The 24,923-nt window shown below is 48.0% G+C and overlaps 2 protein-coding genes across 4 annotated transcripts; one reads left to right on the top strand and one right to left on the bottom strand.

Annotated features, from left to right (window-relative positions):
• Window positions 1–186: 186 nt before the first annotated feature.
• On the top strand, window positions 187–9,313 carry TMEM11 (transmembrane protein 11). The gene is made up of 2 exons (XM_054081000.1): window positions 187–301; window positions 8,414–9,313. The coding sequence occupies exons 1-2, from the start codon at window positions 243–245 to the stop codon at window positions 8,928–8,930; spliced, it is 576 nt and encodes a 191-aa protein (XP_053936975.1). The 5' UTR covers window positions 187–242; the 3' UTR covers window positions 8,931–9,313.
• A 1,824-nt stretch (window positions 9,314–11,137) lies between these two features.
• On the bottom strand, window positions 11,138–24,866 carry DHRS7B (dehydrogenase/reductase 7B). Of its 3 annotated transcripts, none has more exons than XM_054080999.1 (7): window positions 24,540–24,696; window positions 18,812–18,987; window positions 17,084–17,199; window positions 16,146–16,356; window positions 15,056–15,148; window positions 14,025–14,177; window positions 11,138–13,671 (listed from the first exon to the last, which is right to left on the bottom strand). In XM_054080999.1, the coding sequence occupies exons 2-7, from the start codon at window positions 18,960–18,962 to the stop codon at window positions 13,466–13,468; spliced, it is 930 nt and encodes a 309-aa protein (XP_053936974.1). In that variant the 5' UTR covers window positions 18,963–18,987; window positions 24,540–24,696; the 3' UTR covers window positions 11,138–13,465. The 3 variants fall into 3 exon arrangements, with proteins under 3 accessions (XP_053936974.1, XP_053936973.1, XP_053936971.1); XM_054080998.1 differs by lacking the exon at window positions 24,540–24,696 and adding an exon at window positions 22,043–24,487; XM_054080996.1 differs by lacking the exon at window positions 24,540–24,696 and adding an exon at window positions 24,766–24,866 and having other exon boundaries at window positions 11,884–13,671.
• Between the last annotated feature and the right edge of the window lie 57 nt (window positions 24,867–24,923).

The following is a 24,923-nucleotide window of genomic DNA, read 5'->3' as shown; positions in this document are numbered from 1 at the left end:
GGGCGACTCCGCCCGCCACAGTGCCCGCCATGGCGGGGCGCCCCGCCGGGGACTACGCGCCCCAGGAGCCTCCGCGGCGGCGTGGTGGCGCGGGACACTGTGGGATTTGTAGTCCTCACTCCGGAGGTCTCCCCCGCCTGCTCAATGGTTCTGGCGGCACCCGCGAACTACATTTCCCGTCGTGCGCCGCGGCGGGCGAGGGGTCCGCCGGCGGAGACATTTGCGAGGCGAGTGTCTCCAAGATGGCTGCGTGGGGAAGGAGGCGCGCTGGCCCCGGCGGCACCAACAGCGGCCGGGAGAGGTGAGCGGCGGCCGGGGACGGGGGCTGCCGGGGCTTCCCGGGCTCCTCGGTCCGGGCGGCAAGCTGCAGGGGCCGAGCTGCAGCCGCCCGGGGCTCCCCAGCACCTCGCGGCTAGTGCGGGCGCCGCGCTGAGAGGAGCGGAGCGGGCGGGGATGCGGGGCCCGGGCTGTGAGGAGCCGGGGCTGGGGAAGGTCAGCGCGGCCCGGAGGCCGCGGCCTCTCCTCTCTTCTCCCTTCCCTCCCTCTCCCTCCCTCTCTCTTCCTCCCGTCCCCTTCTTCTGCCTCCCTCCCTTTCCCTTCCTCTGCCTCCCTCCCTTTCCCTTCCTCTGCCTCCCTCCCTCCCTTTCCCTTCCGCTGTCTCCCTTCCTCCCTTTCCCTTCCTCTGTCTCCTTCCCTCCTTCCCTTTCTCTTCCACTCCCATTCCCTCCCTCCCCTTCCCCTTTTCTGCCTGCCTCCCTCCTTTTCTCTCCTTCCCTCCTCCCCTCCCTCCTTCCTCTTCCCTTTCCTTTCCTCTCCTTCCCGCCGGGGGGGGTGTGTAGCTCCGTGCACGGCTGCCGGTGAAGGCAGCGAGGTCTTCTGGGTCACCTCTGGATCCCGCTGTGATTCCTCAGTTCCGAGCCGGCCCGGCAGGCGGTAGTTCCCACCGAGGAGCGCTCGGGAAGCTCTCCGTGCGCTCTGCCAGGGCAGGGTAGCTGCCAGGACGTGCTGGAACCACTCACAGGGGACCTGTGGAAGTTCGGAGTCATAACTAACACAGCAGAAATAGTCAGAGAAGAATTATTAGGTAGAAAGGTTTTTCTGTGAGGCCAGGGAGGCCCTGGCCCAGGTTGCCCAGAGAAGTCGTGGCTGCCCCATCCCTGGAGGTGTTCAAGGCCCGGTTGGATGTGGATTTGAGCAGCTAGATCCAGTGGGAGGTGTCCCTGCCCATGGCGGGGGGTTGGAAGTGAATGGGCTTTAAGCTCTTTTCCAACCCAAACCATCCCATCATTCTATGAAAATCTTGTGGAGCCGCTTCACGGTCTGTACACGCGGTTCTTTGCCTACGTAAAACCTGGAGTTAAATTCTGCATTCCCTTGCGTTTGCATTTTCCCTGTTTTGCCCCAGGGCTGACTGATGTAACCAGCAGCTGCTGCATTTTTATTGCCAGGAGTTTCCTTTTGTCCTCATGCCTTAGCTAGAGATTCTCATATCACTCATATTTTTTGCTTCCCTTTGTTCCCGTGCTGTAATTCATCCCTCTTTTTCTTTGGTGGTGTGGGATCTGCATAGCCAGGGAAAGCCACAAGTAGCCCTTAAAATTCTAGTGCTGATGTGAATTGCGGGGCTGCTGTTTGTGTTCAGGGAATTTGAAAGTAATTGAACTGGAAGAGCCAATGGAATTACTGCATCAGCGTAGTTTATATAAACAACTAAGAATACCCCAGAGCTCAGTGGTGAAGCTGTCTGCACCCAGTGCTGGCACCCGCCCCAGCACCAAGTGGGGGAAGCGTGTAGTTTTCCTGGGGAGTTTTCCTGTGGTAGAGCTGCTCCCCTAGCAGAAGGGAAGGAAAAAATATGCAAAAGAGCGCGTAACTTCTATGAAAATTATTCTATCTGGATGAAATGGATGCAGACTTCAAAGTGAGTTGTTACCTTGTAACTTAATCTGTGGAGTATAAAATAATCTAATTGTAGTTTGAGGTAATTTTTTTAAGCTGTGATTACTCTTGATCTTATGATCAAGAATACTTATTTATAAACATGAGTTCCTTCATGAAGCGCTGTGTGTATTACTTTTCTTTTGCCAATGAGAAGTATACAGCTAAGAAGTGACAGCACAACAGAGCCCCCTCTGAGCAGCGTTTCACAATGCCTTTCAGAAGCTGGTGGTTCTTTTAGGCGTCATCCTGCACAAAGGTGATGGAAGATTGCACTTGTGATAGGTATAGGGTGATGTCAGCCATGCAGTGCTTCTTCCTCGTGGTTGCAGAGCTGGAGGTAGGCATGGCTGGGCCTCTGCATGTCTCTGTCAGCGGTTGATCCCAGGTCACACCTACCCATCCTGTTTGGCTGCTGGTAATGCAAGCTGTGTCATAGGCAGCACTGACAGACCTGATGTCATCAGACGATGATGTGCTTTTGATACAGTGAATGCTGTTTTCTTGCACTGGGGTGGTTTCGTGTCCAAAGACACATTCCTCTGAGTTGAATATGCTAATCCAGCTTTCCTCGTAAATGAGCGGCTTCAAGGAGGTTTTATAGTTGTCAGCCAGCTGGTCTGAAAGGCATCTGTGTGTGGGGAGGTGGTGTGAGGAGACTCGGCAGTGAATAAAACGCTGTCTGCTATCAGACCAGGCCAGCTTTCATTTGGAAAAAAAAGTCCAGCAGTTCTATCAGTGGAGACTGTGTCCCTTCGTAAGCGACTTTAGTGATTCAAGGAAGTCTGTAACTGGTCAAAAAGCACTTTCCTCCATAGGACTAAATGCAAGGATATGAATTTCAAAGGATGTTGGCTGGGAACTCCAGTTCTGGTGGTGAAATAATGAGGTTAAACAAAACCCATAACACTGAAGGGAACCAACTAAATATTTGTTTTCCTCTGGATAGACTCTTTAATGGAGCCTCTAAAGGGGATTGCTCATCTGTAGGCCAAAACAACTTTTTCATACAGAACAGACACTGAATTGTGTGTAGTGCTTTTTATGAAATTCAGCATGACGACCACCAAAACACAGGACAGAATGGCATTTGTTCTCCCGGGAGATGTTCTAACAAACCCCAGAAAGAACAGCTTTTATGGCATCACCACTGCTGCTTGGCGCCCTTAAAGAGGTCTTTCCTTTCACTACCTGCGCTGCTCAGATTTCTGGTACTGCGTTTGCTCACAGCAATGATTGACCTGTTTCCATTAGCCTGGCTAATCATTAGTTGGCTTAAAATTGACACCTCTCTGCTCTCGTGGCTGGAGTTTTTGTTACGGTCTGGTGATGTTTTCCTTAGTGTGGTCTTCCCGTGGTGAGGCTGCTTGCATATCTCGCCTATGTTCTCCTCTTGTCTTTCCTGTTTGTATTTGAGGTTCATCTTTTGAACAGAGGTCTTGCTTTATTGCTACCCTTTTCCTGTTCTTCCTCTGCTTTAATGCACACATTGACAACCTGCAGAAAATGGCGTATAGGACGCCATAGGCCTGATGGCTGTGGCTGATGGTCATAGACTGGTCAATCACAGGGACATTCGGCAGCGAAATGATTCCTCAGGTGTTCAGGCTCGGATGTGTTGGTACTTTTGGTATGCTGTATCCTGGAGCTCCCCTGAGGAGGAAAACACGCTGTCGAATACTACTTTGAGGTGGGGTATTTCCACTGGGAATCAAAGCCACACCACAGCTCATTCCTTAACCTTGACATTAAATTTCAAGAAGAGTTTACGTGGGGGGAGAGAAGTTTAGTGTTTGAATTTGTCATGGCTTGACTTTATTGACTTACTCGGCTTGGCTGAGACGCTGATGCCAACCCCATGTACTGTGTTTTGGCCATCTATAATGTAATTTTTCTGCAGTTCATTTGTGAAGCCACCATGAAGTTCCTCTGTTGCTAAACTAGATTTTGTGTGTGTGTGTGCTGCGACAGGCGTTATCACACAACTGCAGGCCTCTCCTTTCTTGTTCTTATAAACTACTGATCAGTCTGATCTTCATTTACAGTTAATCTGAACGTCTGTTTGGTGCTCTGAGCAATACTGTTGGCCATGAACATTCTTCTTTCAAACAACCAACCAAACTTGCCCAGCGTGTTATGGGAGGGGTTTCAAAAGAACTATTTTTTTTGCATAGAACTATACCTGTGCTTTGTAGAGATTGAAATTGTTTCTAATCATGATTATGAACATGTTGCAGAACTAGGAGAATTGGAAAACTTGAAGCCCTTGCCAAAAGTCTATCTGGTAGATGGAGGAACGCCAGTAGGATGAGGCCAGCACACTTGTGAGGTTCGGACGATCTCCCCCTGCAAGTGGACAGTGGTAGAAGGATGCCAGGGTTCCTTCCAGGGTGTTAACATCTGCCCTGTTTTCAGCACTCCATTCGTTTCTCTTTCTGCCAGTTGGCACCTGGCAAAACTCAAGGTCTTTTCACATTGTGTGGCCTTGTGCCTCCTCCTCACAAGGTTATTTATTTCTTCATCCATCAAAGACTCTCCAACTGAAAGTTATATTTAACAGGCAGGCTGCTGTTTTCAAGAGGCAGCTGGGAGACCGCTTCCCAGCTGGAGGCAGACAAGTAGAGCTGGTTTGAGGGCTGCAACTGGGAAACTGCTGGAATTGCTATTGTTCAACCAGCTGCATCCCTCTTCTGGTGCTCTGTGATATTCCCATGTTAGGAAGATAATCCACATGTAATTTGAAGCGTGCCCTATAGCTAAGTTGGACACTTCTGCCCCTCCTGCTGGTGGCAGCTCTGTTAACGACTGATTCCTTATTTATAACTTTGGCAATACCAAAATTTTACATTAGTGATTTTAAATCCTTTTCATCTCGCTGTGATGAATAGTTGAGGGTGCTGTCACATTCCTGCTCTGTACAGGCAGTTGGCATCAGGAATGAGGCATTTGAAACTCCTCAAGAATAGAATGCATGAAGCTGCAATAGAGTAAACTATTTGGATATAAGGTCCAGAACTATTCTTGCAGAATAGCTGTGCAACCTTCTAACTTAGCCCTGTTTTGGAAAGGGAGACGGGTCCTAGAAAATCGTTTGATTGAATGAAATTAACTGCTTTCAGGTTCTGGTCTGTCCAGTAAATAGCTTGGTGGGGTTTTGAGCAGGTGGCAGCGTTCTGTGATTTCTGGCGCTAGATCCTCACTGACACTGGTTACTTACTCTCCTTTTAAGTAAAATGCACCACTTCATAAGGGGTGGATGCCAGCTCAGAGCTGACTGCATAGGTCTGCATTTCTGTTTGTCATTGCTGGGGGTGGGGGACAAGCTCCAAAAGGCAAACGCCAGTGTTTGAGCAAATCCAGTTGCTTTGACTGGATTTTTTCATGTGCAACTGCTGTGATCAGTTGAAAGGCTGTGTCAGAAGAGATTCCCTCTGTGGACTGAGGTCCTCAGCTCTACTCTCCATACCAACAAGGTCTAAAACCTTCTCAAGCCCAGTATCTCATCTCTGTCTCTTTCTACACTGTCTGAAAACAAACCAGTTTTCAGCTTTCCATCCTCCAGGGGCAGCCAGTTCTTGTGTGGAAATAAGACAGGATAACCCCTGTTACAGGAAAGGAGACTTTGCTGGCATTGCTGACTCTTCAGGTGTCCTGTTGTTCTGAGTGGCTAATTTTCCATTATTTTCCTTTGGTTTTGTGTTGCCCATTCTGTTATTTGCAGCTTTGGCACTGAGAGAGATGTAGTCCCATATTAGAGGGCTAATTTGGAAAAACAGCATCGTTAAGGGACCATGCCCTATCAGGGATGAAGCCTTTATACATTCATTTCCCAGGGAATTTTTCAACAGAACGTATTTTAAGGTCTGTTTGGTTTGGATTAGGAAGATCATACTTTTCTTGACTTTATTGTTATAAAGTCCCAGAACATGGCAAGCAAAAGATTCCAGAAGAGATGGGCAGTGCCACCTCTGGCCAAAGGCTGTTGGATTCCTGCTCTTTGTGAGGTGGCTGTTTGTGCTATGGCTCCACTTGTGTGCGTTACTGTGAAAGAGAAGAAGGGATATTCAGAGGGAAGAACAGGCAAGATCTGAGCAAGGAGAAATGGGGCTGATAGTTTTGTGCTGCCTGTCCTGATGCTGAGCCTGGAGAATCCCCTTTAATGTATTTACTTGACTGAGTTCCTACAGTTAGATGCCCCATTCCCTGTGGCTTTTGTAAGGTTGAAAAGGATAGGAGCTTGCTTCACCCTTCATTTCCTAGGGTGACTGGGGTGTTGTGCTGTTTCAAAGCTGGGGTTTCTGGGGTTTCTGGGGTTCTTGGGTGCATTTGGGTTCTGCTCCTCTGTTTTGTGGGCCCGTGCTGCAGCTTCCTAAGTGTTACAAAAGGCTGAGAATGCTCTTTGGTGGGAAACACTAGTTCTGTCTGGAGGGTTGTGTTAGTACTGTGTCAGCTTACAGCTTGAAACTGCCTTTCAGCAATAGCTTTTCCCTTGTCATTAGACCTTAGCAAGTGGTTTCACATGGTTATTGGTGGTGGTTTACAGAGTTACCCTAAGTCTTAGCATGTCTTCTGGAATGAAACTGGATTTTTTTATTTGGAAGAAGCTGTGCTTGGAACAGCTGCCATCAAGAAAAAAAATCCTTGGCCGAGAACATTACCAGCTGTGTCCGTAACAAATTGGTGTAACACCTGGATAACTAATTCTTTGTTAGCAACTCCTTAATGTTAGCTGTACGCTTAGTTACTTAGCGATGCAGTGCTCTAAATTCTCTGTATGGGTGCTTTCCTTCAAAATTTTTCTTTAAACATTTGCCAGTTCGCTGTCTGTACAGACTGTCAGCCACCTCCCAATCCTGTGCTGAAAGGGTTAATCAGAGCTTTCCAAGCAATGTCTGGTGAAGTGATGGCCTTAAAGAAGCCCCTGGCATACTTGGCATCCAGGTGGATTTTTATTGTCGTTCTGTCTATGAACAGGCCAAGAGAAGGGTGAGTTCTCTCACTGCAGAACTCAATGACTAGGTTGTAAGTTGAGTTTCCTTGGAGTTTATATACATTCTAGCCAGACTTCTGAGGAAACTGCTTATTCCTCTTTGCTGAGAGAGGCTGCTGCATCCTGGGTCCTGCTGTTTGATACCTTTTCTGCTGTTCACAAAAGCAACTTCAGGCAACAGCTTGTAATTTAACAGTATTCCTGCTTACAGACGGCCGCTGCACAATCCGCTCTGCAGCATGAATGGAGCTGCACATTAGGGGTAATGCTGGGTGAGATGGCAGCTTGCGAATGTGTATTTGCCTCTCTCATTTTCCAGTGCTTGCACACAAGAACCCCTGTGCTAATGGAGCAAAAAGTGCTACCTTCATTCTCCATCTCTTGCCTCTCTGTCTCAAACGCTGTTGGGATGAGGTGGTTTTGTCTGCTGTTATTAGGTCAAATATGTGTGCAATTTGTTCTGCTAAAGGAGTCTGCTGGATATTTTTAACCATGAGGCCACGTGCTCAGTTTTGCTCTTGTTAAGCACAAGAATGGCAGAAATAACTATTTCTTCTGCTTAGGAGGGAGGATTTTGCCTTCTTCTAAGGGATAGGTTTTTACCCTTTCTCAGCACAGGTAAGCAGTCACAGCCCTGTTTCTGAGCAGTCTGTCTAATGTGGTAACGTGTGTGAAGAGAGTGCAGAGAAGGTGGAATCAGATGTGATTTTTAGGGAGCTAAAAGCAGTTACTGTAGTGGGGGACGTACAAGTCTTGTGAATCCCCGCATCAGGAGGAAACAGCTCTTTCTTCACTGTTGAAGCCTGTGTGGGGTAAAACCATGTTCCTTTCCTGCTTTGCTGTGCCTTATTTCAGCAGAGGGGGTGAATTGCTCTGCTACCTTGTTCAGCTTTACTTCCAGCAGTGTTTCTTGGCCATCCTTGTTGGATTTACTGTGGAGGACTAAGTAACAAGCTGCATCAGTGGCAAGGAGTTGGTTATTGTGGGGAGAGAGCAAATGGCTTTCTCTGAAGGTGCTTCCTCTCTGACAACCTTCCAGTGTGACTTTGTCCTCTGGATGGATGAGTCTTATTTTCTGTGAGAACTCTTGTCAGTCCATCTGCTTCTCTCACTCATCCGTGTGGTCGCTAAGGAGTGACATGTCCAGTATCTCTAGAGAAATGGTGTGGGCAGGGATGTGAGGAACTGTTTCAGAACTGTTCAGAAGATCCTGTTTTCCCCAAATGTTCTGGCTCCCCGAGTTAGGAAGAGGTAAGGAAAAGTAAGTGGCCTCATTTTGGGATAACTTCATGTACCACGGTTGTAATTAGCTATATGAAATGAATCTTGATTTGAAGAAGCTGCTGGTTGTTGAACAGAGGCAGTGGCTGACCTTGAGAAGCTGCCCTCACTCCAGGCAATTTTCTCTCCTGTTCTCGCAGCCGGGTGGGTTAAAAGCCTGGTTTTAAACTCTGTAGTTTTAATTCTGCGTTCCCTGTTTTCCAGGGTCACCTTGTCCTCCACAGACTGCTACATCGTGCACGAGATCTACAATGGAGAGAACGCTCAGGACCAGTTTGAGTATGAGCTGGAGCAGGCCCTGGAAGCACAGTACAAGTACATAGTGATAGAGCCCACTCGCATTGGGGATGAGACGGCCCGCTGGATCACTGTCGGGAACTGCCTGCACAAGACAGCCGTGCTGGCGGGCACCACTTGTCTCTTCACCCCTCTGGCACTTCCCGTAGATTACTCTCACTATATCTCCCTGCCTGCCGGTGTGCTGAGCGTGGCTTGCTGCACCCTTTATGGCATCTCTTGGCAATTTGATCCCTGTTGCAAGTACCAAGTCGAGTACGATGCCTATAAACTTTCCCGCCTGCCCCTGCATACGCTCACCTCCTCCACCCCAGTGGTCCTGGTGAGGAAGGACGACCTGCACAGAAAGAGACTGCATAACACGATAGCCCTCGCTGCCCTGGTGTACTGTGTAAAGAAGATCTATGAGCTCTATGCTGTATGACTGCAGCAGGGAAGAGAGAAACCCGCAAAGACAAGCGTATTAAGACTCCCGCAGTAACATTTTGTTTTTCCTCTTTGAGAAGCAGTGGAGACTGGGAAGGGTTTGGTTTAATAGAGCTGTTATTTTTAAAAATAACACATCACTGGTGCACCAAGGTTTTTTCAGTTCTTCATTACACTTAAGATGTGGATATGTGGTGACTTGAGAGCTGTATGTTAGGCAATGGGAGTCCAATCCAGCAGCGGAATGTCGATGAAAGAAACCTAGAGAGAAAGGGGGCGTGAGAGCTTTTTTGGGTTTTTTTTTTTTTGGGAAACATTTAAGTATATTGTTTAATTGTATTACACAGAACCAGCCAGAAGTTATCATTGACCATTAAAGGATGAGAATTTCAAATGCTTTTGCTCTCTTGTTACTGTTATCGTAGTTCCCTTTTATGGTGCGCTTCCAGGGGACAGAGGCTTTGCTATGAGAGCTCCAGTTGTGGTAGTTAATTACGCGTTCTCACACACAGACCTGATATTCCTTCTGTCCATTGAATGTGGCAGTAGCATCCATGTCACTTCCCAGCAGCCAGGAAGAGAGGTAGAGTGATGCCTTCCATCTTGCTTGACCGGTTGTGTTTCTTGGCAGAGGGCTTACCTGTTATCCCTTCAGTAATTGCTTAAACATCGATGGAGGGGCTAAAGGTATCCAAACTCCGCTGCCCTCCCACTGTTGCTTCTCCAGACAATGGAGATAATGCTGGAAGTTCCCAGCTACATGTGCATTCTGCTTAGTTCTCATGCAAGTTCTTCCTTGTGTAGGTACATCCCCACCCGCACGCGCTGTTCCCCTTGCAGGCCAAGGGCTCCAAGGTAGGAGCTCACCTGTCTCACCTTTGTGCTCTATTACTGCTGCTGACACTCACACAACTATGCCCAACTGCGCAATTCCACTGCTTTTGCTTGGAACACGTGTTTCTGGGGCTGCTGCAGCAAGGCAGCCACGTGATCTCACCTTTAGCTGTCTTACCTGGAAGCTCAGAATTTGGTGTTGTTCATTAATTAATCTTTTAGCTAAAAGCTGTCAAAATCTTGTGCTTGGAGTGGGAAGTTCTTATTGGTTTGCAAGGTCTGCCGGTTACTTTTAAAAGACAGGAGTTTGCTTTCTACAGTCTCTTCCTAGTAGATGGAAAAGAGGTGTGGCATGTGTTTCCAAGGCCAGCTTGGCACAGCTCCAACTGTTATGATCTGAATACAAGAGCAAAGCCCTGTCAGGAAGCCTGCCTGCATGGAGGTGTAACTGCTCACTTCAGCAGCAGCTGCCGCCTGCCCTCTGCAGCCGAAGCGCTGACCTTGGGCAGGACTCCGATGAGGTCGGACACCGAATCCAGTAGTTCTATCTTTATCTTTGCAAACTGCAGCAGGCAGTGAGAACTGGCCCTTGCCTCCAGGCTGCAGCAGGCTTTTCTGGCCGCAGTCCCAACTGGAGCGTTTGTGCTGATGCAGCTTTTGTGTTGGCAGGGCACCCATCCCGGTCACGCGTGTGCTGGGCGGACGGGTTTGCCAGGAGTTCGGAGCAAGTACTTTTACTACTGTATGAGCAGCTGTACCTGAGCAGGCCTGTGGGCTGGAGGAAGCTCCTGAGGCATCAGGACATTTCTAGGTGGCAACAGCCCTTTGCCCCTTTTGCTGGTGCAGCGGCTGAGTTGTCTTCCTCCAAGGTTAAAAAGCTGGGGTTTAGAGCGACCCTATTTATAGCCACAATGTACAGTTGCTTTGGCAGAGAGCAGGGGGAAATGCAGCTACTTCATCCTGCTGTGGCCAGGCCAGGACTGCTGGGCAGACGCCTTTTGAGCCCTGACATTTGCTTCTGGAGTCCCATCTGCTGGGTGGACTTTAAGCCAGTGGTAGATCTGCTGTAGCCAATGTGTACTTGGTTGCTGCAGAAGACCCTGAAATATCCTTGTCCTTGTCCCACAGAAGCCATTCCCGTTCCTTTATTTTGTCAGGGCTGTTAGTTCTTCACCAAACCTCAGTGGTCCTGGGCACTTTGGTGTTCAGCTTTCCCTTGCCAGGAAGGTGACTGTGGCAGGACGAACCCTTGGAGGCTCCCTACACACATGACTGGAGCTAAAAATGAGTTTCCTCTGGTCTCTTATTGTGGAAGAAAAGGTGAAAAGTCAGCTTAGCTGTCACAACAGGTAGGTCTGTTTTAAAACCACACCTTTGGCTCTGTTCTGAGGTGGAGGAGACACAGATGGGGCGTGAGGGGCTTGTTTTCCAATAAATACAAGTGATAATTTGGCTGGAATACTTGATGACATCCTGGCTACTAGCAGTCAGTGCTGTAACCACAAGGTGGGGAGAACAGAGGTGTCTCAGGGTCATGTTTCAGCACATCACACAAGATTGTTGGTGTATGTGGGGCTCTGGGGTCACCCTGCGCCTCCCCCCAGGCTTTGAGATACCAGGGCTGAGAACAAGTCCTTCTTTCCAAAAGCCCTGCACACTTTGCTGCCCATCCTGACCGTTACGGAGATGCTCTGATGCATCTTAGTTTCCATGGGGATGTGCACACTCTCAGCAACCTCAGATTTAGAGCTCAGTTTCAGCAGTAACTAACTCCCCACATGTCATTTCCTTCCTCAGGCCACACGCGTTCCACCCCTCAGCACCCTGGAGAACACAGAAATTCCAAGTGGCCTACAGTCCTTCCTGGTAACCATGACCTGGAACACCAGAAGACAGCAGCTGGCCGAGGCTGGCAGGAGTGCTGGGTTTTGCCAAGAAACAGGACCTGAACGTGTAAAACACAAAAAGGAGAAGCACAACTAATGCTTACAGAAGTTTCCCTTGTGGAGAGGGAGAGAAGGTAATGCCTTGGTTTCCTATCTTACAGGGAAAAAAAATACACACAGCAGAAAGTTTCCACTTATAATTTCAACCCCAAGCCTTTAGGTAGCAAAGTTGCACCCTCAGCCACAGTGAAAATAGCAGAGGGTGATAACAGAGCAGCAGTGTTGTGCTCGTTAAACACATCCTGGTCATGATCAGGATGGATTCTCACAGGTCATTTACAAATCTGTAGTGGTCAAGAAAAGACTTTTTGAAGGAGAAGGTGCAGCCCAACCTGCAGAGCTGCACTAGGGTTCTAGTGTGACTGTTCTCTGTGTGGATTCACATGATGCTAACTGTAACCTAGCAGGTGATGCACTGGGATAAGTATGTTGTTCTACAGTTCCTACTGGTACAGCAGCACCTTGCAAGAAGAAAAGAAAACCAAACCCCTCCAGCTTTCCTGTCCTCTAATGTTACTGGCTGTGAGGAACTGCAGTAGAAGAAATGATTAATTTCATAGCAATTAATTTATTCGTCATCAGGTGTGCACTCACAGGCAGGACATACGAGGTGGTACACGTGGAGGATGCTGGTCAGCACGTGGAGGCAGTAACAGGGTCCGGAACTTGGCTTTATGACAGTTAGAAGTTACAAAAGATTATTTCTGTCCTTACTGAGCTCTCTCAGTGCAGCCACTCCTTCCCAGTGGTGCTGGTATCCCTCACACGAGAAGGGGTGAAGAGTGGAAGTGAGGAGCCTGTGGTATCTGAACAGGCAGGTACTGGCCCCCACTGGATTGGATCCCAATTAGCATCTGTGATAACTTAAACCAGATGAGAACTAAGGCTCTGTCTCCTATGCTGCCCTCCCCATGCACAGATTTTCCCCTGCTCACCAGGGCACAGAAAAGCACCAACTCTGTGCTCCAGGCCTGCAGGTGGGCCAGGTCTGCCACCGGCTGCACGGTATTCACCCAGGACAGCACGCATTGCTGTGCTCTTTTTATCTGTTCAAGGCTTCCCAGCATTAACTCATGGTGGGGTTAACACAGTCCTGCCAGGCAGCGCAGCATTAACATTCCTGTGCAGCAGTAAGGCATGGTTCAGCTATAAAATAACTGCTAAATTGAACTTTTACATCAATTACTTCTTTAAAAGTGGCAACAGACTTGATTTTAGGTTAACATATCAGATGATTTGGCATGTTAACAAGCAGAAGCTCTGACGCCTTCCACTTCCAGCAGTGTAATATGTTCTAGATCAGACTGGAAGGAGACACACTGAGGAGGAGAGGCCCCAGTAGGGGGCTGTATTTCACAGAGGCCATGGGGTAGGGGAAGCCAAGATTGGCTTGTATGAAGGCAAAACAGGTGGGGTTCATTTTAGCGGCCCAGCAAAGCTGAGCAGGCCTGGAGTGAGGTGAGGTGCTGTCTGCCAGCACACAGGCCTCCCCTGCTGCCAAGCGTGTTCCCTGCATTTGCCTTCCCCTGCAGCCACAGCTCCCCTCTACCCAAGCATCCTTCTTCAGCTGAGGTGTAGGCATTGTCTTCCAGCAAGCTGGCCTGCCCTGTTGTGGGGAAACTGCTTCCCGCTCTCCATGATAAACTGCAGCATCTCAAGAACCTTTTTTCCTGCAGGAGCATTTCCACTGATGTCCCATCTGAACTGCAGGGTTTGCCTCTTCCCCACAGTTACTGTGCAAACGAGCTGAGCTCTACGAGTCCTTTGCTTTTCTCTCCTTTTTTGCTCTTGTTGCCATCAAGGTGAAGAAGAGTCTGGGAAAGAGGTTTCGCAGGTAGACAGCCAGAGAGGGAGTAAGGCCAGCTACAAGAACTTCCTTCTTCTTCTGTCCCACTGCACTGAGAACCACCTGAGCAACCTCTGCAGCTGTCTGTCCTTCAGCGGTGTTCTTGTCCATAACTGCCAAAGGAAAGCCAAGTAAGTACCCACACCAGCAGGTAAGTCCGCACTTCAGTACCTTTGCTAGGAACGTGCTGTTCTAATGTACATGGCTGCTTGTTTGGGTTTGGTGTTTACACCAGTTGCGTGTGGGAGCACAGGCAGGTATGATTCATAGTTGGGCTAGAAATCAGTAATTTCTATCTAGGAAAGCTAAGTTTTGGGGGTTACTGTTCCTCCCTTGCATCCAAAGTTGACTTTTGATACGTCAGGGCTAACACGTTCCCACCAGAGGCTCTATGCTGCAAGCACTCTTTCAAATAACTCAGTGAGGTGGAGAGGCTTTAGTTACAGGGCACAAAATCACCCCTCACCTCCATAGCGGGATCCATCTGCTGTGACAGCATTGAGAGAGAGGTTTGTGTGAATGTATCCAGGGCTTATGACGGTCACATCAATGTCATACTGCTCTACCTCCGCTCGGAGACAATCAAAGAAGGCCTGAGTAGCGTGCTTGGAGGCAGCATCTGAAAAAAAATGAGGAAAGGAAATGAGAAGGAGCAAGAAGGTCGTCACTAGTGCTGTGACGGACCCCAGCAGTGCAGAGCTGGGTGCAGGCTGCACACCCCGTGTCCGGAGCCAGGCAAGAGCCAAGCTCCGTGCTGTCAGGCCCACAGGGCTCTGGTCATGCTAAGCACTCCAGAACACACCTCTTGGTGCAATTGTACCCACAGCACCTGCAAGGCCCGATGGCTCAGACGTTTCAGGCTCTCCTTCACTTCACATCATGCCCTCCCACTCTTATGTCATCCCCAAGGTACTTCTCCATTTTTATGTTTATTTTCAGATACCTGCATGCCAAACACTCTCCTTGTAATTCCTCCACCTTTTATAAGGCTTTTGCCAGTAATCTCACCAATTTTATTTCTTGTCATAAATGATTTAGCATGAATAGTTTCCTGGATTAAGATAACTGTTGAGGCTTTTATTTTGGCACTGGCTGTACTACGGAATGTCATATTAAAAAGCAACGTTCCTATTTTCTTTAGATTAACCAGGCAAACAGCAAGGATAAAATGCAATAATATTACGGAATTAATCAGAAAGTTTGCAGGGACTTCTCTGAAGTGTTAAGACAGGAACATCGAGCTGTTTTCAAGATGCTGAAAACACATTCTCCTTCCCCATCCCCTACCATCTTTAGGACAGGGCTCAGGTTTTGTATTTGAGAGTGCCTTCCTCAACAGCTGTCAGAGATTTGTGACCGCACTACGAACGATGCACAGCTCTGCCTTCCCTCCATGCAGGCAGCTCTACGGAGAGCTAAACATGGAGGCAGTAGCCAAGTATTCATTCAGTCTGGTGCCCCAAATACGTCTTCCCCATCTTCTGTGGAGGTACTTACATGCTGATCTGAAAGGAATGCTTATTTTGCCTTGGACACTGCTGATGGCCACAATGTGGCCTTGTCTCCTCTTGATCATGGAGGGGAGAAGTGCTAGGAAGACACAGAAAAGACTCATTCAGAATAGCAGTCCTGCCTTTAGTGCTGTCAAGAATCAGTGCTTTCAAAGCATTCAAAGATGCCCAAGTGAATTACAAGATCTGTAGGGGCTGAGCAGGGGACAGTGCTCAGGATGCCTCTGACTGCAGCTGCAGGCTGGCTGGCATGTTCACCTAAGAGGAGACCCTCCTGTGCTAACGAGACTGTGCAAAGGTGGTTATAATTGCTACCATCTCCCTCAGGCATCGGCAGCAGGACTTACTCTTTTCTGCCACCAGAACATCTTTCCATTTGCTGCAGCTGACACCCCCCACGCTGAGCTTTCTCTGTAACCAAATAAGCTGCTGAGGAAAGCTGCAGCTTCACCTAAACCCCATCCTGTGTTCCCTAGGGTTTTCCTGGTTTTCCTGCAGAAAAGCTGGGGAGGGGCTCTTTATCAGGAAGTGCAGGGATAGGATGAGGGGGGATGGTTTTAACATGAAAGAGTGGAGATTGAGATAAGATCCTAGGAAGAATGTTTTCCTGTGAGGGTGGGGAGGCCCTGTCCCACGTTGCCCAGGGGAGTCGTGGCTGCCCCATCCCTGGACATGTTCAAAGCCAGGTTGGATGGGGCTTTGAGCAACCTGATCCAGTGGGAGGTGTCCCTGCCCATGGCAGAGGGATGAAACTGGATGGGCTTTAAGATCCCTTCCAACCCAAGCCACTCTACGATTCCATGTTTATTAGTGCAGACAGGCTAACCGTATCTCTCTTCCTAAGTTCCTGCAAGAGTAGAGCCACATGTTTTAAACAAGGTGGTATCTCTAATCAGGTACTTTCCATGCAGTCCTGTCCAAGCATCAAATTTAGGCCTGACCTAAACCAAAACTTTCCTTCCCTCTTATATTCTTATTCCCTACATACAAACTGAAGTTAAGCTGTGCTTAGTTGTGCTGGCCTGCAGAAAGTATCAGCCAAATCCATTGCCCCCCATAATCTGGATCACAGGTACCTTTGGTGAGGGCTATAGGACCAAAATAATTTGTTTCCATCACTTTCTTGTCCACATCCAGTACTGTGTCCACAATTGTGCCTCGGAAGCTAATGCCAGCATTGTTAATCAGAATGTCCACATGGCCCAAGTACTTCAGGATCTCTTCAGCACCATTTAGGACAGTTTTAGTGTCCGAGAGGTCAAATACCACAGTGTGAGGTTTGTGTGTCTGTGAATAAATGAAAGGTGGTAAAAGACCAGTTCAGGCTGTGCTGAATGTGCTGTATGTTCATGCTCGTTACTCAAAAGCAACACAAAAGTTCCTAGGTCTGGAAGCACAGAAGCAGGGCCATCTAACCATCCAAAACTTGTGTGCTCAGAGCGCAGCAGTTCCTTTTGGTAGGAACACATGGCAGAAGCAGGTTGTGCTCTTATCTTTATTGTTCCTGTAGCCTGTTCCTTATACTAGAGCTGAGGAAAGGGGCAAGTAAGATCTTCCTCAAATACTAAAGTTTGCTATTGTCTTACTAAAGAAAATGCATCTGAAATAGTAAAATATTTAACCGATGTGCCTTCTCCAGAAGCCAGTGATGCCTTTCTTAGCCACTGTCAGCAGCACTAGACATCAAAAACAAGAGCCAACACAAGCAAAGTCACTTTTTCAGACTCAGTGTATGGCCCACAGGTGCCAGAGGTCTGGTCACCCTGCAGTCCCATTCTTTCACTTCCGTTACAAGGCAAGAAGTCTTTCAGCTGGCTTATTTCTGTAGGGTTTTTACAAGATATGACGTGACAGCTCCATGATCTCCCATAGCAGTATCTATCCCTGACCACAGAGTTGCGTCTTTCCTATTGCTCAACAGAACAACCCACAAGCAGTTTTGTAACTTCAGTAATAACACAAACAGAAATCCCAGCCACACGCGACAACAAGCCTTTCCTTCACCTGCACTTACGTTCTTTCGGTGATTGGTCATGGTAGAAAGCTGCTGTACCAGATCTTTGAGCTTCTCGCTGTCTCTACCACAGAGCACCAGCTTGGAGCCAGCTGCGTGGAAGGCTTTTGCACATTCTTTGGAGGAAGCAAGAAAGAGAGAAAGTAAACATTTGAATGCCAGAGACAAACAGATCTACAGCATACCTGCAGATTGGCTAAAACCTCTTTTAGCTGGCAAGGGTTTGAGGCAGCTTTATCACTCTCGAGTGACAGACTGATTTACAGTGAAGTCACAGCAAGATGCCATTTTCCTGTGACTTCGGCAGACACGTGGCAGCAGTGAGGTAGCTGGTATGCTCACAGTTACTGTGCTGGTTATGCAGTTATTGTGTTGTTTATGGATCCTCCCCCAACAGCTGGTTGAATATACCCGTGCCTCCTAATTTCTGACTGTGTGCTTTTCTTAAGAGGGACTACAGTTACCTTTTGTGTGGTACCTAACCCAGTGAGGCCTGATCTCAGGAGTTTCAGTTTTCGTGAACAACTCCAAAGGGTTTGGAAACCTTGGAGCTCTAATGGCTTCATCAAGGTGACCCTTCACATCAGGAAAAGGCTGAACGAACCCATGCTGCACTCTCATTCTCCTTTCAGTGCTACCAGCTGCTGAGGCAACCACACATTCTCCTACCACGCCTCTACGATCAGTGAGACAGATCGCTTATTTGTGCGGGAGAGGACAAAAACAAAGGGTGTTTAAGAACACGCAGTGATTAAAGGTTTATTAGTAACTGGGAGTGAGGGCAATAGTCTAAGATCTTGCCAATGAGTCGATAAAGGAGGAACCTTGGCTGTACAGTGGTGGCAACTGGACACCCAACACCACACAGTGCATCATCTGCCCAGCCAGTCACAGTTGGAAGGTCCCTCCTGAGACACAGCTTTGATCTCTTCTTGATGTGAAATACAATTTCTCATACTGCTCCCAACATTTTGGTTCTGGCAGGCAGAGGAGAGCGTTTCAGCTCCTTCGGCCATGCGGTTACTGAACTCCCCTGTCCTTAAGGGCAAACTCGCATGCAGAGACAGCATCGATTTAAAGTCTGTTTGTTCTATAAATGTACTCATCCTAATGAAAGGCCTTGATAGCACAGAGAGCCTTGTCTCCTCTTCAAGAAGCTTTTAAAGCAGAATTAGAGAACGTATCTACTCAAACCGAGAATAAATTTTATCTGGAAAAAAAAAAAAATCCTGTGGTTTTATTTAGAAAAAAACAGCACCAGTGTTAACATTGTCAAGAGTTTGAATTTAGAATGTGTGGATTTGTACCACAAAAGAAAAGGTACCGTAACTTGGGGGTGAGAGGCAGGGAGAAGTGGAAAGTATGGCAGGGTATCCGGAAATACAACCAACATGAATGCAGAACACCGGCCTGGAAAGATTTAAAGAAACAATTTGACTTCCTGCCTTCTTCAGGATTTGGAGAAAAGACCACTAACAGCACAAGAACAGCATAACTTGTTCCTTGCTTTGATGACCTCCAGTTTATGCAGCATGATTAAAATTCTCATTAACAAATTTTGATGTTTTCTTGTATCAAAATGTGCACTGGCTCTAGTTATAAGTGATGTGGCTGTGCAAGCTTTGTCTCTCAAAATCCAGAGCCATAGGAACTTCCTGCCCATTACTGCTCTGTTCCAACAGGTCCCTCCCACACAGCTCTGCTTGTCCTGATTCTTTCCATACCCACCTTTTCCCAGGCCAGAGGTAGCCCCTGTGATCACGACCACCGCTCCCTGGAGGTAAGCTCGCATCCGCATCCACTGCAGCAGCCGAAAAACGGCGAAGATCCCCAAGCTGCCAAAAAGCAGTGGGATGATGACTGTGCTTGTGAAATCCATGAGTTTTCCTTTCTTGACAATGTTCCTAGAACCACAAGATGAAAGGAAACAGACCGTTTCACCATCAAGAAAATTAGCAGAGGCTTGAAAACAAGAGCTATTGTGGACAATGTCTTCTAGATTTTCACTGGGGACTCAGACAGAATTCCTCAAGTAGCTGGTCAGTGAACAGACTACCTCGTTGAACCAATAGCAAACTGTATAAAGTATTTCTGGAGGTGCAGGCAGAACACAATAAAATGGCACACAGAGATAGCTGAGCAAGCTCTAAATAAGCTTGACAAGGTCTAAAAATAAAGCCAGCAAGTTAGCACCCAGCTCTTCTCAAGGTTCCCGTTCCTGAGCTAACTCACAAATCCAAAGCACTATGCATGAAGCAGCTACACAGTCAGACTGGGAGCAAAATCAGAAACCCCAAAGTAGGATGAAACTCATTCCTTCGCAAAGCAGCGCATGAGCGCAGACGCAGCTGCTCAGACCAGCATCTTGTTCCTCCACCTCTTTGTGCTGAGTGCACACAGGGTGTGTATTCTGTACCAATACAGCAGACGGCTGGTAGAACTGATTTAACATATGAGTGCATGACACCCCTAAACAGTTCCTGCAAAAGGGCTGGTCAGACAGGAGGCCACTGGCCTGCTTTAGGCAGGGTAAGAAGAAGGTTCTCTGTAGGGGTTCCTGTTCAGCTGATCATTTAAGGCAGCTGCCCTCTCTCTGCTGTCTCTCAAAGGTCTCTTGCAATTTAGAGGACAGGTTCATGTGGGCAGGGAGAGCAGGTGCTGGGCTGAGCAGTGTGGCTCACAGGGCATTTTGGAATCAACCCCCTCAGCTCCTATTCAGGACCTTTCATTATTTCCAAGTGGGAGCTGACAGGTGGAGTGGCGCTTCCATTACAAGCTCAGGTTGAAGCTGAGGCATTATTAAAATCTGGCTCTGACCAGCTTTGCTTCCGATTTCAGTGAAATGCAGACAATGGTGTAAAGCAGATGAAAAGGTAATTGGGATAACTGGGCTTTTCTGACACTTTTTCTAACTAAACAGCACAAGGAGATGGGAGAGAGTCCCACGTTTGATTACAGTGTGGTCCTTTCTCATTCTTTGGCAAAAATAAGGGTTGTCTTATTGGGATCTGAACTTTGCTCTTGTATTCAGATCAGTCTTAAAAGACTGAACTCTCTGCCACAGGGGCTGGCGGAAAAGAGTGCCCAAGCCTACCAGTAGCATCCGTTGCTCGCTAGTACAGACCAGTTATGCCTGGTCAACTTATTCTTTAATCATATCGGTTATTATTCATTTACTTTCTAAACAAAGAAGGTCCGCCTTTAATCCTTTTTCATTGGAAAAAATATTTCCAAGTCTTTCATTGTTTTTATTTATCTCCTTTTTCTTCTCCTTACCCATATTTTATGCAGGAACTGGAAAATCACCCAAATTACCCAATCTCTGCGTGAAGGCTGCAGCAAACCAGGAACCCTGTCAGCAACAGCTTCCAGGCCAGAGCATAAATCAACTCCTCTGATATACAGGGAGGGGAAATACAGGATGGGAAAGAGGAGGACTGGATGAAGAAAGAAAGGACAAGAAGGACTGAGAATTAGGTCCATTTTTGTTTGGGCACAGAGTTGGCAGTGCCTTCTAAGGAAGGTGCTCAAATGGCCCCTTAAACAGAGCCCCAGCACAAAGAAAAACTCCATCCAGTCAGGCTTGAGAAAGACAACCCAGCTGAGCTAAATTATTTTGGAAAGAAGAATTCCTGTAGCACTTCAGACCTACAGCAAGAAGTTTTTCTTCGATTTCACAGACTTGCTGACGTTGCCAAGCAGGAGTCCTCATTTCAGCTTGTCATACTGAACATGCTGGAAAAAAACACTGGTGAAATAAGTACCAGTGGGACAAGCGAACGTGGAACCAGGTCAAGCTGTAGAGCCACACTGCAGTATGTTCAACCAACATCCATGTTGCGGAACCCAGAGCCAGGCTATGGCCACAACCCGGGGGCAGTTACCTTCTCAGCAATTTTCAGGCTATTTGATGGAAAGGCCAATGGGAACAATGGCTGCAACCTGCAGAAGTTACATTCTGTTCACCATTAGGGTTATTTGCTGCAAAAGCCAGAGGAAAAAAAAAACTGCTGCAATCTGAAGGAGAATGAGATAGATCAGAGATAAAAAAACCCAACTTGATTCACATCAACAAAAAAAGCTACGATGCAAGACAAAGGCTGGGAGGAGAAAATAAAAAGCATAAAATCCAAGTTGAGACAGATAACACTTTGAAGTAGCTGCAGACACCCCAGGGCACATAACACCATCTCACATCAAAAACAGGGGGGAGGGTGGGAAAGCAGGGGTTCCCACACCTGATTTGAGAGGAACTGGATCTCCTCAGACCTCCCGCTCAAAGGTCTGTGACCTCACTATCACCTTTGCTCCAAAATGAGGCTATTGATGCTGAAAACAAATGCTATTTGTTCTTGACAGACATTGTTTATGACACCAGGGCATCTGCAGGAGAGAAGCTCATAAGTAGTTCAAATAAAGTCCTGGTATTCTCAGTTCTCCATCCCAAAAGGCAGATCGGAACATGCAGGTTATTCGAAAATAAGAACACTGATAATGTAAGCAAATACCAGTAATGGGAAACTTTTGAAGGTCTCACCATAAGATAAATCTCACATATCCAGTTAAAAAAACCTTTTCCCCTTAAAACAAAAACTAAATGTTATCCTGCAAACGCCAGGACAATGACTTCCGAAGGAACAAGGTTCTTCATTAATAAGGTCAAGGGTGCACTAAAGACAGCACAGATGAGATCAAGTCCTAAAAGAAACCAACCCATGGCAGTTTCTCTAAACAACACCTATTCTCCCTAATCTTCAGTCACCAGAACCACATTGTCCCTTAGTGACAAATGGCAGCAACTGGGAGGCTATTTTCAGAAATCAAAGGTGTCGGTTAAAAGGTGGGGGGATAAAAGGAAGGAGAAAACCATTTGTTGTAAGGAAGCCCCTGTCCGGAAACACAGCAGCTCTGAGCGGAGTTAGCTACCAATGTTAGCCTGCAGAAAGCACAATGTCCTACCTTGGAAAGAACTCACTTGCCAGTGGCTCTGTGAGACAGTGTTTCCCTCTGGTCTTGTAACAGAACAGACCGGACTTAAATTTGGAAATGGCAGCAGTCCAAGCCAACCCGCTCTGCCCAATGCGAGCCCAGCCAAGAGCTGCCTCGGAAAATGAACCTCAGGAACATGGTCTGTGACCTTTGAAGTGTGGGGGAGTTTAACCCTTCAGTAAAAAGACAAGAAGTGAGTTCAAAATCATCCCCAACTCACGATGACCCTCTGAGTACTTCTAGTCCTAAATAAACAGTGAATCCAGAGCATCCATAAAGACCAGCGCCAGTCCTTCCACATTCTAGATGGAAAAGGTGGCAACCTGCGAACCTGCTGCAATTCTGTTACTGTAATTAGATGGGGGCGTACGCTGATGTTGCAGTGCACGATCTAAAATGGGCTAAATCACGCTAATTGAGAGAAAACAGACTTTTAATTCCTTCCCTTAGGATTCTTGAGAACTTTGAGCACAGCTGACCACATGGATGAGTTTCTCATCACACTTTACTTCAAAACCCAGTTGTTACTGGGGAAACGGACAGCAGACCAGCATCACCAAATTCTTGATAAGCCACATCTGACAGGGAGAAAAGTGAGCATTACTTGCACTGGATATCAGCTAACCAGCTGTACTGACCCAACTGCTTTGGAGAGAAACTGAAATCACACACACAGCTGAGCCAGAAAAAGAAGCCCTATAGCAGCATCTGTTACATTAGGGATTTAATAAAAGCCAACAAGAAGTTTGTTGACAGTTTCTCTGACGCACAAGATCCCCCTGAATGGTGAGTTAAACATCAAAAAATGCATCCAAAACCCAATGAGAAAAAACAATGGTTATATTAATTCAAACAATCGAATTCCTGAAATGCCAGCATGCACCTTTCACTCCCTACTTTATCAGCAGAAAATGATGTAAAAAATCCACTAAGGCCACCAGCAAAACCCCTGAGAAGGAACACGGGAGCTGGAGAGAGCTCCTTACTACCATATTACCATTCCAAACAGAGAAGAGAAAAAGAGTTTGGAAGAAGGAATACAATAACCAAACTGGAATTGTCTAAAGAACTGATGGCAACTGCTACTGGTGCCACAGGCTTGCTGTGTGCTGGTGGCAGGCAGGTCTCACCACCAGTAGCTGTCAAACGGTTTGGGGTTTGCTGAGGGGCGGTAAGGATCAGTTGTAATGTTTTGGATTAATTTTACCAGTGCGATTTGAAGAATCTACTGTCTCATAGACTTTACTTGAAGCGGTGTCTTGGAAAACCACCTGCGTGCGCTGGCTACTATTCCAGTAGCCACTCAACAGCATCCTGATTATCACAGAATGGTTTGGTTTGGAAGGGACCTTAAAGCCCATCCAGTTCCACCCCCTGCCATAGGCAGGGACACCTCCCACTGGATCAGGTTTCTCAATGCCCCATCCAACCTGGCCTGGAACACCTCCAGGGATGGGGCAACCACAGCTTCTCTGGGCAACCTGGGCCAGGGCCTCCTCATCCTCAAAGGAAAACATTTCTTCCTAAGATTTCATTTCAATCTCCCCTCTTTTAGCTGAAAACTGTTCCCCCTCATCCTATCCCTGCACTCCCTGATCAAGAGCTCCTCCCCAGCTTTCCTGAAGACCCTTTCCATAAACTCTGGAGCCTTCTCTTCTCGAGGCTGAACAACCCCAACTCTCTCAGCCTTTCCTCAGATGGGAGGAGCTCCAGCCCTCGGATCAGCCCTTAGGGTATTACACAGTAGTTATGCAATTCAATCACCTCACCCTGTGTTACAGGGAGAGGGAAAAACATGTTTCTAGCACCCAAACTCCAGACCGGACTCAAGAAACGCCTGTCTCACAGCTTCCTGCTGCGTCTACTCCATTCCAAGCTTCATTCCCAACCTTCCAACTCGAAAATCCTCCTGGTGCGTTCAGGGCATAAACCAACATGGAAAATAAAAAAAATCATACAATAGTTTGGATTGGAAGAGACCTTAAAGATCATCTACTTCCAACACCCCACGATGGGCAGGGACACCTCCCAGTAAATCAGGGAGCTCAAAGCCCCATCCAACCTGGCCTTGCACACCTCCAGGGATGGGAAAGCCACCACGTCTCTGGGCAACCTGTTCCAGCGCCTCAACACCCTCATACTGAAGGATTTCCTCCTTAGGTCTAGTCCCTCTCCAGTTTATACCCATTGTCTCTAGTCCTATCGCTACAAGCCTTTGTGAATAATCCCTCTCCAGCTTTCTTGTAGCCCCTTTCAGGTACTAGAAACCGCTCTAAGGTCTCCTCTGAGCCTTCTCTTCTCCAGGCTGAACAACCTCAACTCTCTCAGCCTGTCCTCGGATGGAAAGTGCTCCAGCCTTCGGATCATCTTTGTAGCCTCCTCTGGACCCGATCCAACAGCAGATGTTCCAACACCTGCTGCGCCACAGACAGAGTTTTACCGACGTTTCTACTGAGTCAAGAATCACCTCAAACACAGCGAGAAGACGAGAGCGGAGTTCTGCCCTCCCACGCGCGGGTACGGACGCGCTATAAAAGCTGCGACAGCACCGAACGCGAGAGGCCCGGGTCCCCGCGCTGTCCCCACCCTGCCCGGGCACCGCCACTTAGGGGCCGCCCCGGGACTCGGCACCGCCCTTCGGGGGCCGCTGGGGGCCCGGCACCGCCGTGCGGAGCGAAGGCCGCTGGCCCTACCTGGCCTCCACCGTCACCATGGCCACCACCGGAAGTGTGGAAGCAGGCCTTCCGCCAATGGCGGGCAGGGGGGCGGAAGTGGCTGGGGGCGGGCTTTTCGCCAATGACAGGCCGCGAACGGACCGGAAGTGGGTGCTAGAGGCGGGCTTTCCGCCGCG

The sequence above is a fragment of the Cuculus canorus genome, chromosome 15, assembly GCF_017976375.1.
Source record: "Cuculus canorus isolate bCucCan1 chromosome 15, bCucCan1.pri, whole genome shotgun sequence".
In the NCBI taxonomy this organism is placed as follows: domain Eukaryota; kingdom Metazoa; phylum Chordata; class Aves; order Cuculiformes; family Cuculidae; genus Cuculus; species Cuculus canorus.
The sequence above is the reverse complement of the archived record's forward strand: the minus strand, read 5'-3'. Positions and strand labels throughout refer to the sequence as shown.

What these genes read in the sequence shown, in the direction of transcription:
- TMEM11 (XM_054081000.1), top strand. Translation starts at nt 243, where the DNA reads ATGGCTGCGTGGGGAAGGAGGCGCGCTGGCCCCGGCGGCACCAACAGC. An exon ending in ACCAACAGCGGCCGGGAGAG is followed by an intron (nt 302 to 8,413) that starts GTGAGCGGCGGC and finishes CCTGTTTTCCAG; the next exon opens with GGTCACCTTGTCCTCCACAG.
- DHRS7B (XM_054080996.1), bottom strand. Translation starts at nt 24,785, where the DNA reads ATGGTGACGGTGGAGGCCAG. An exon ending in TACCTCTGGCCTGGGAAAAG is followed by an intron (nt 17,200 to 18,811) that starts GTGGGTATGGAA and finishes CTTCCTCCAAAG; the next exon opens with AATGTGCAAAAGCCTTCCAC. An exon ending in TCCTATAGCCCTCACCAAAG is followed by an intron (nt 15,149 to 16,145) that starts GTACCTGTGATC and finishes GTGTCTTCCTAG; the next exon opens with CACTTCTCCCCTCCATGATC.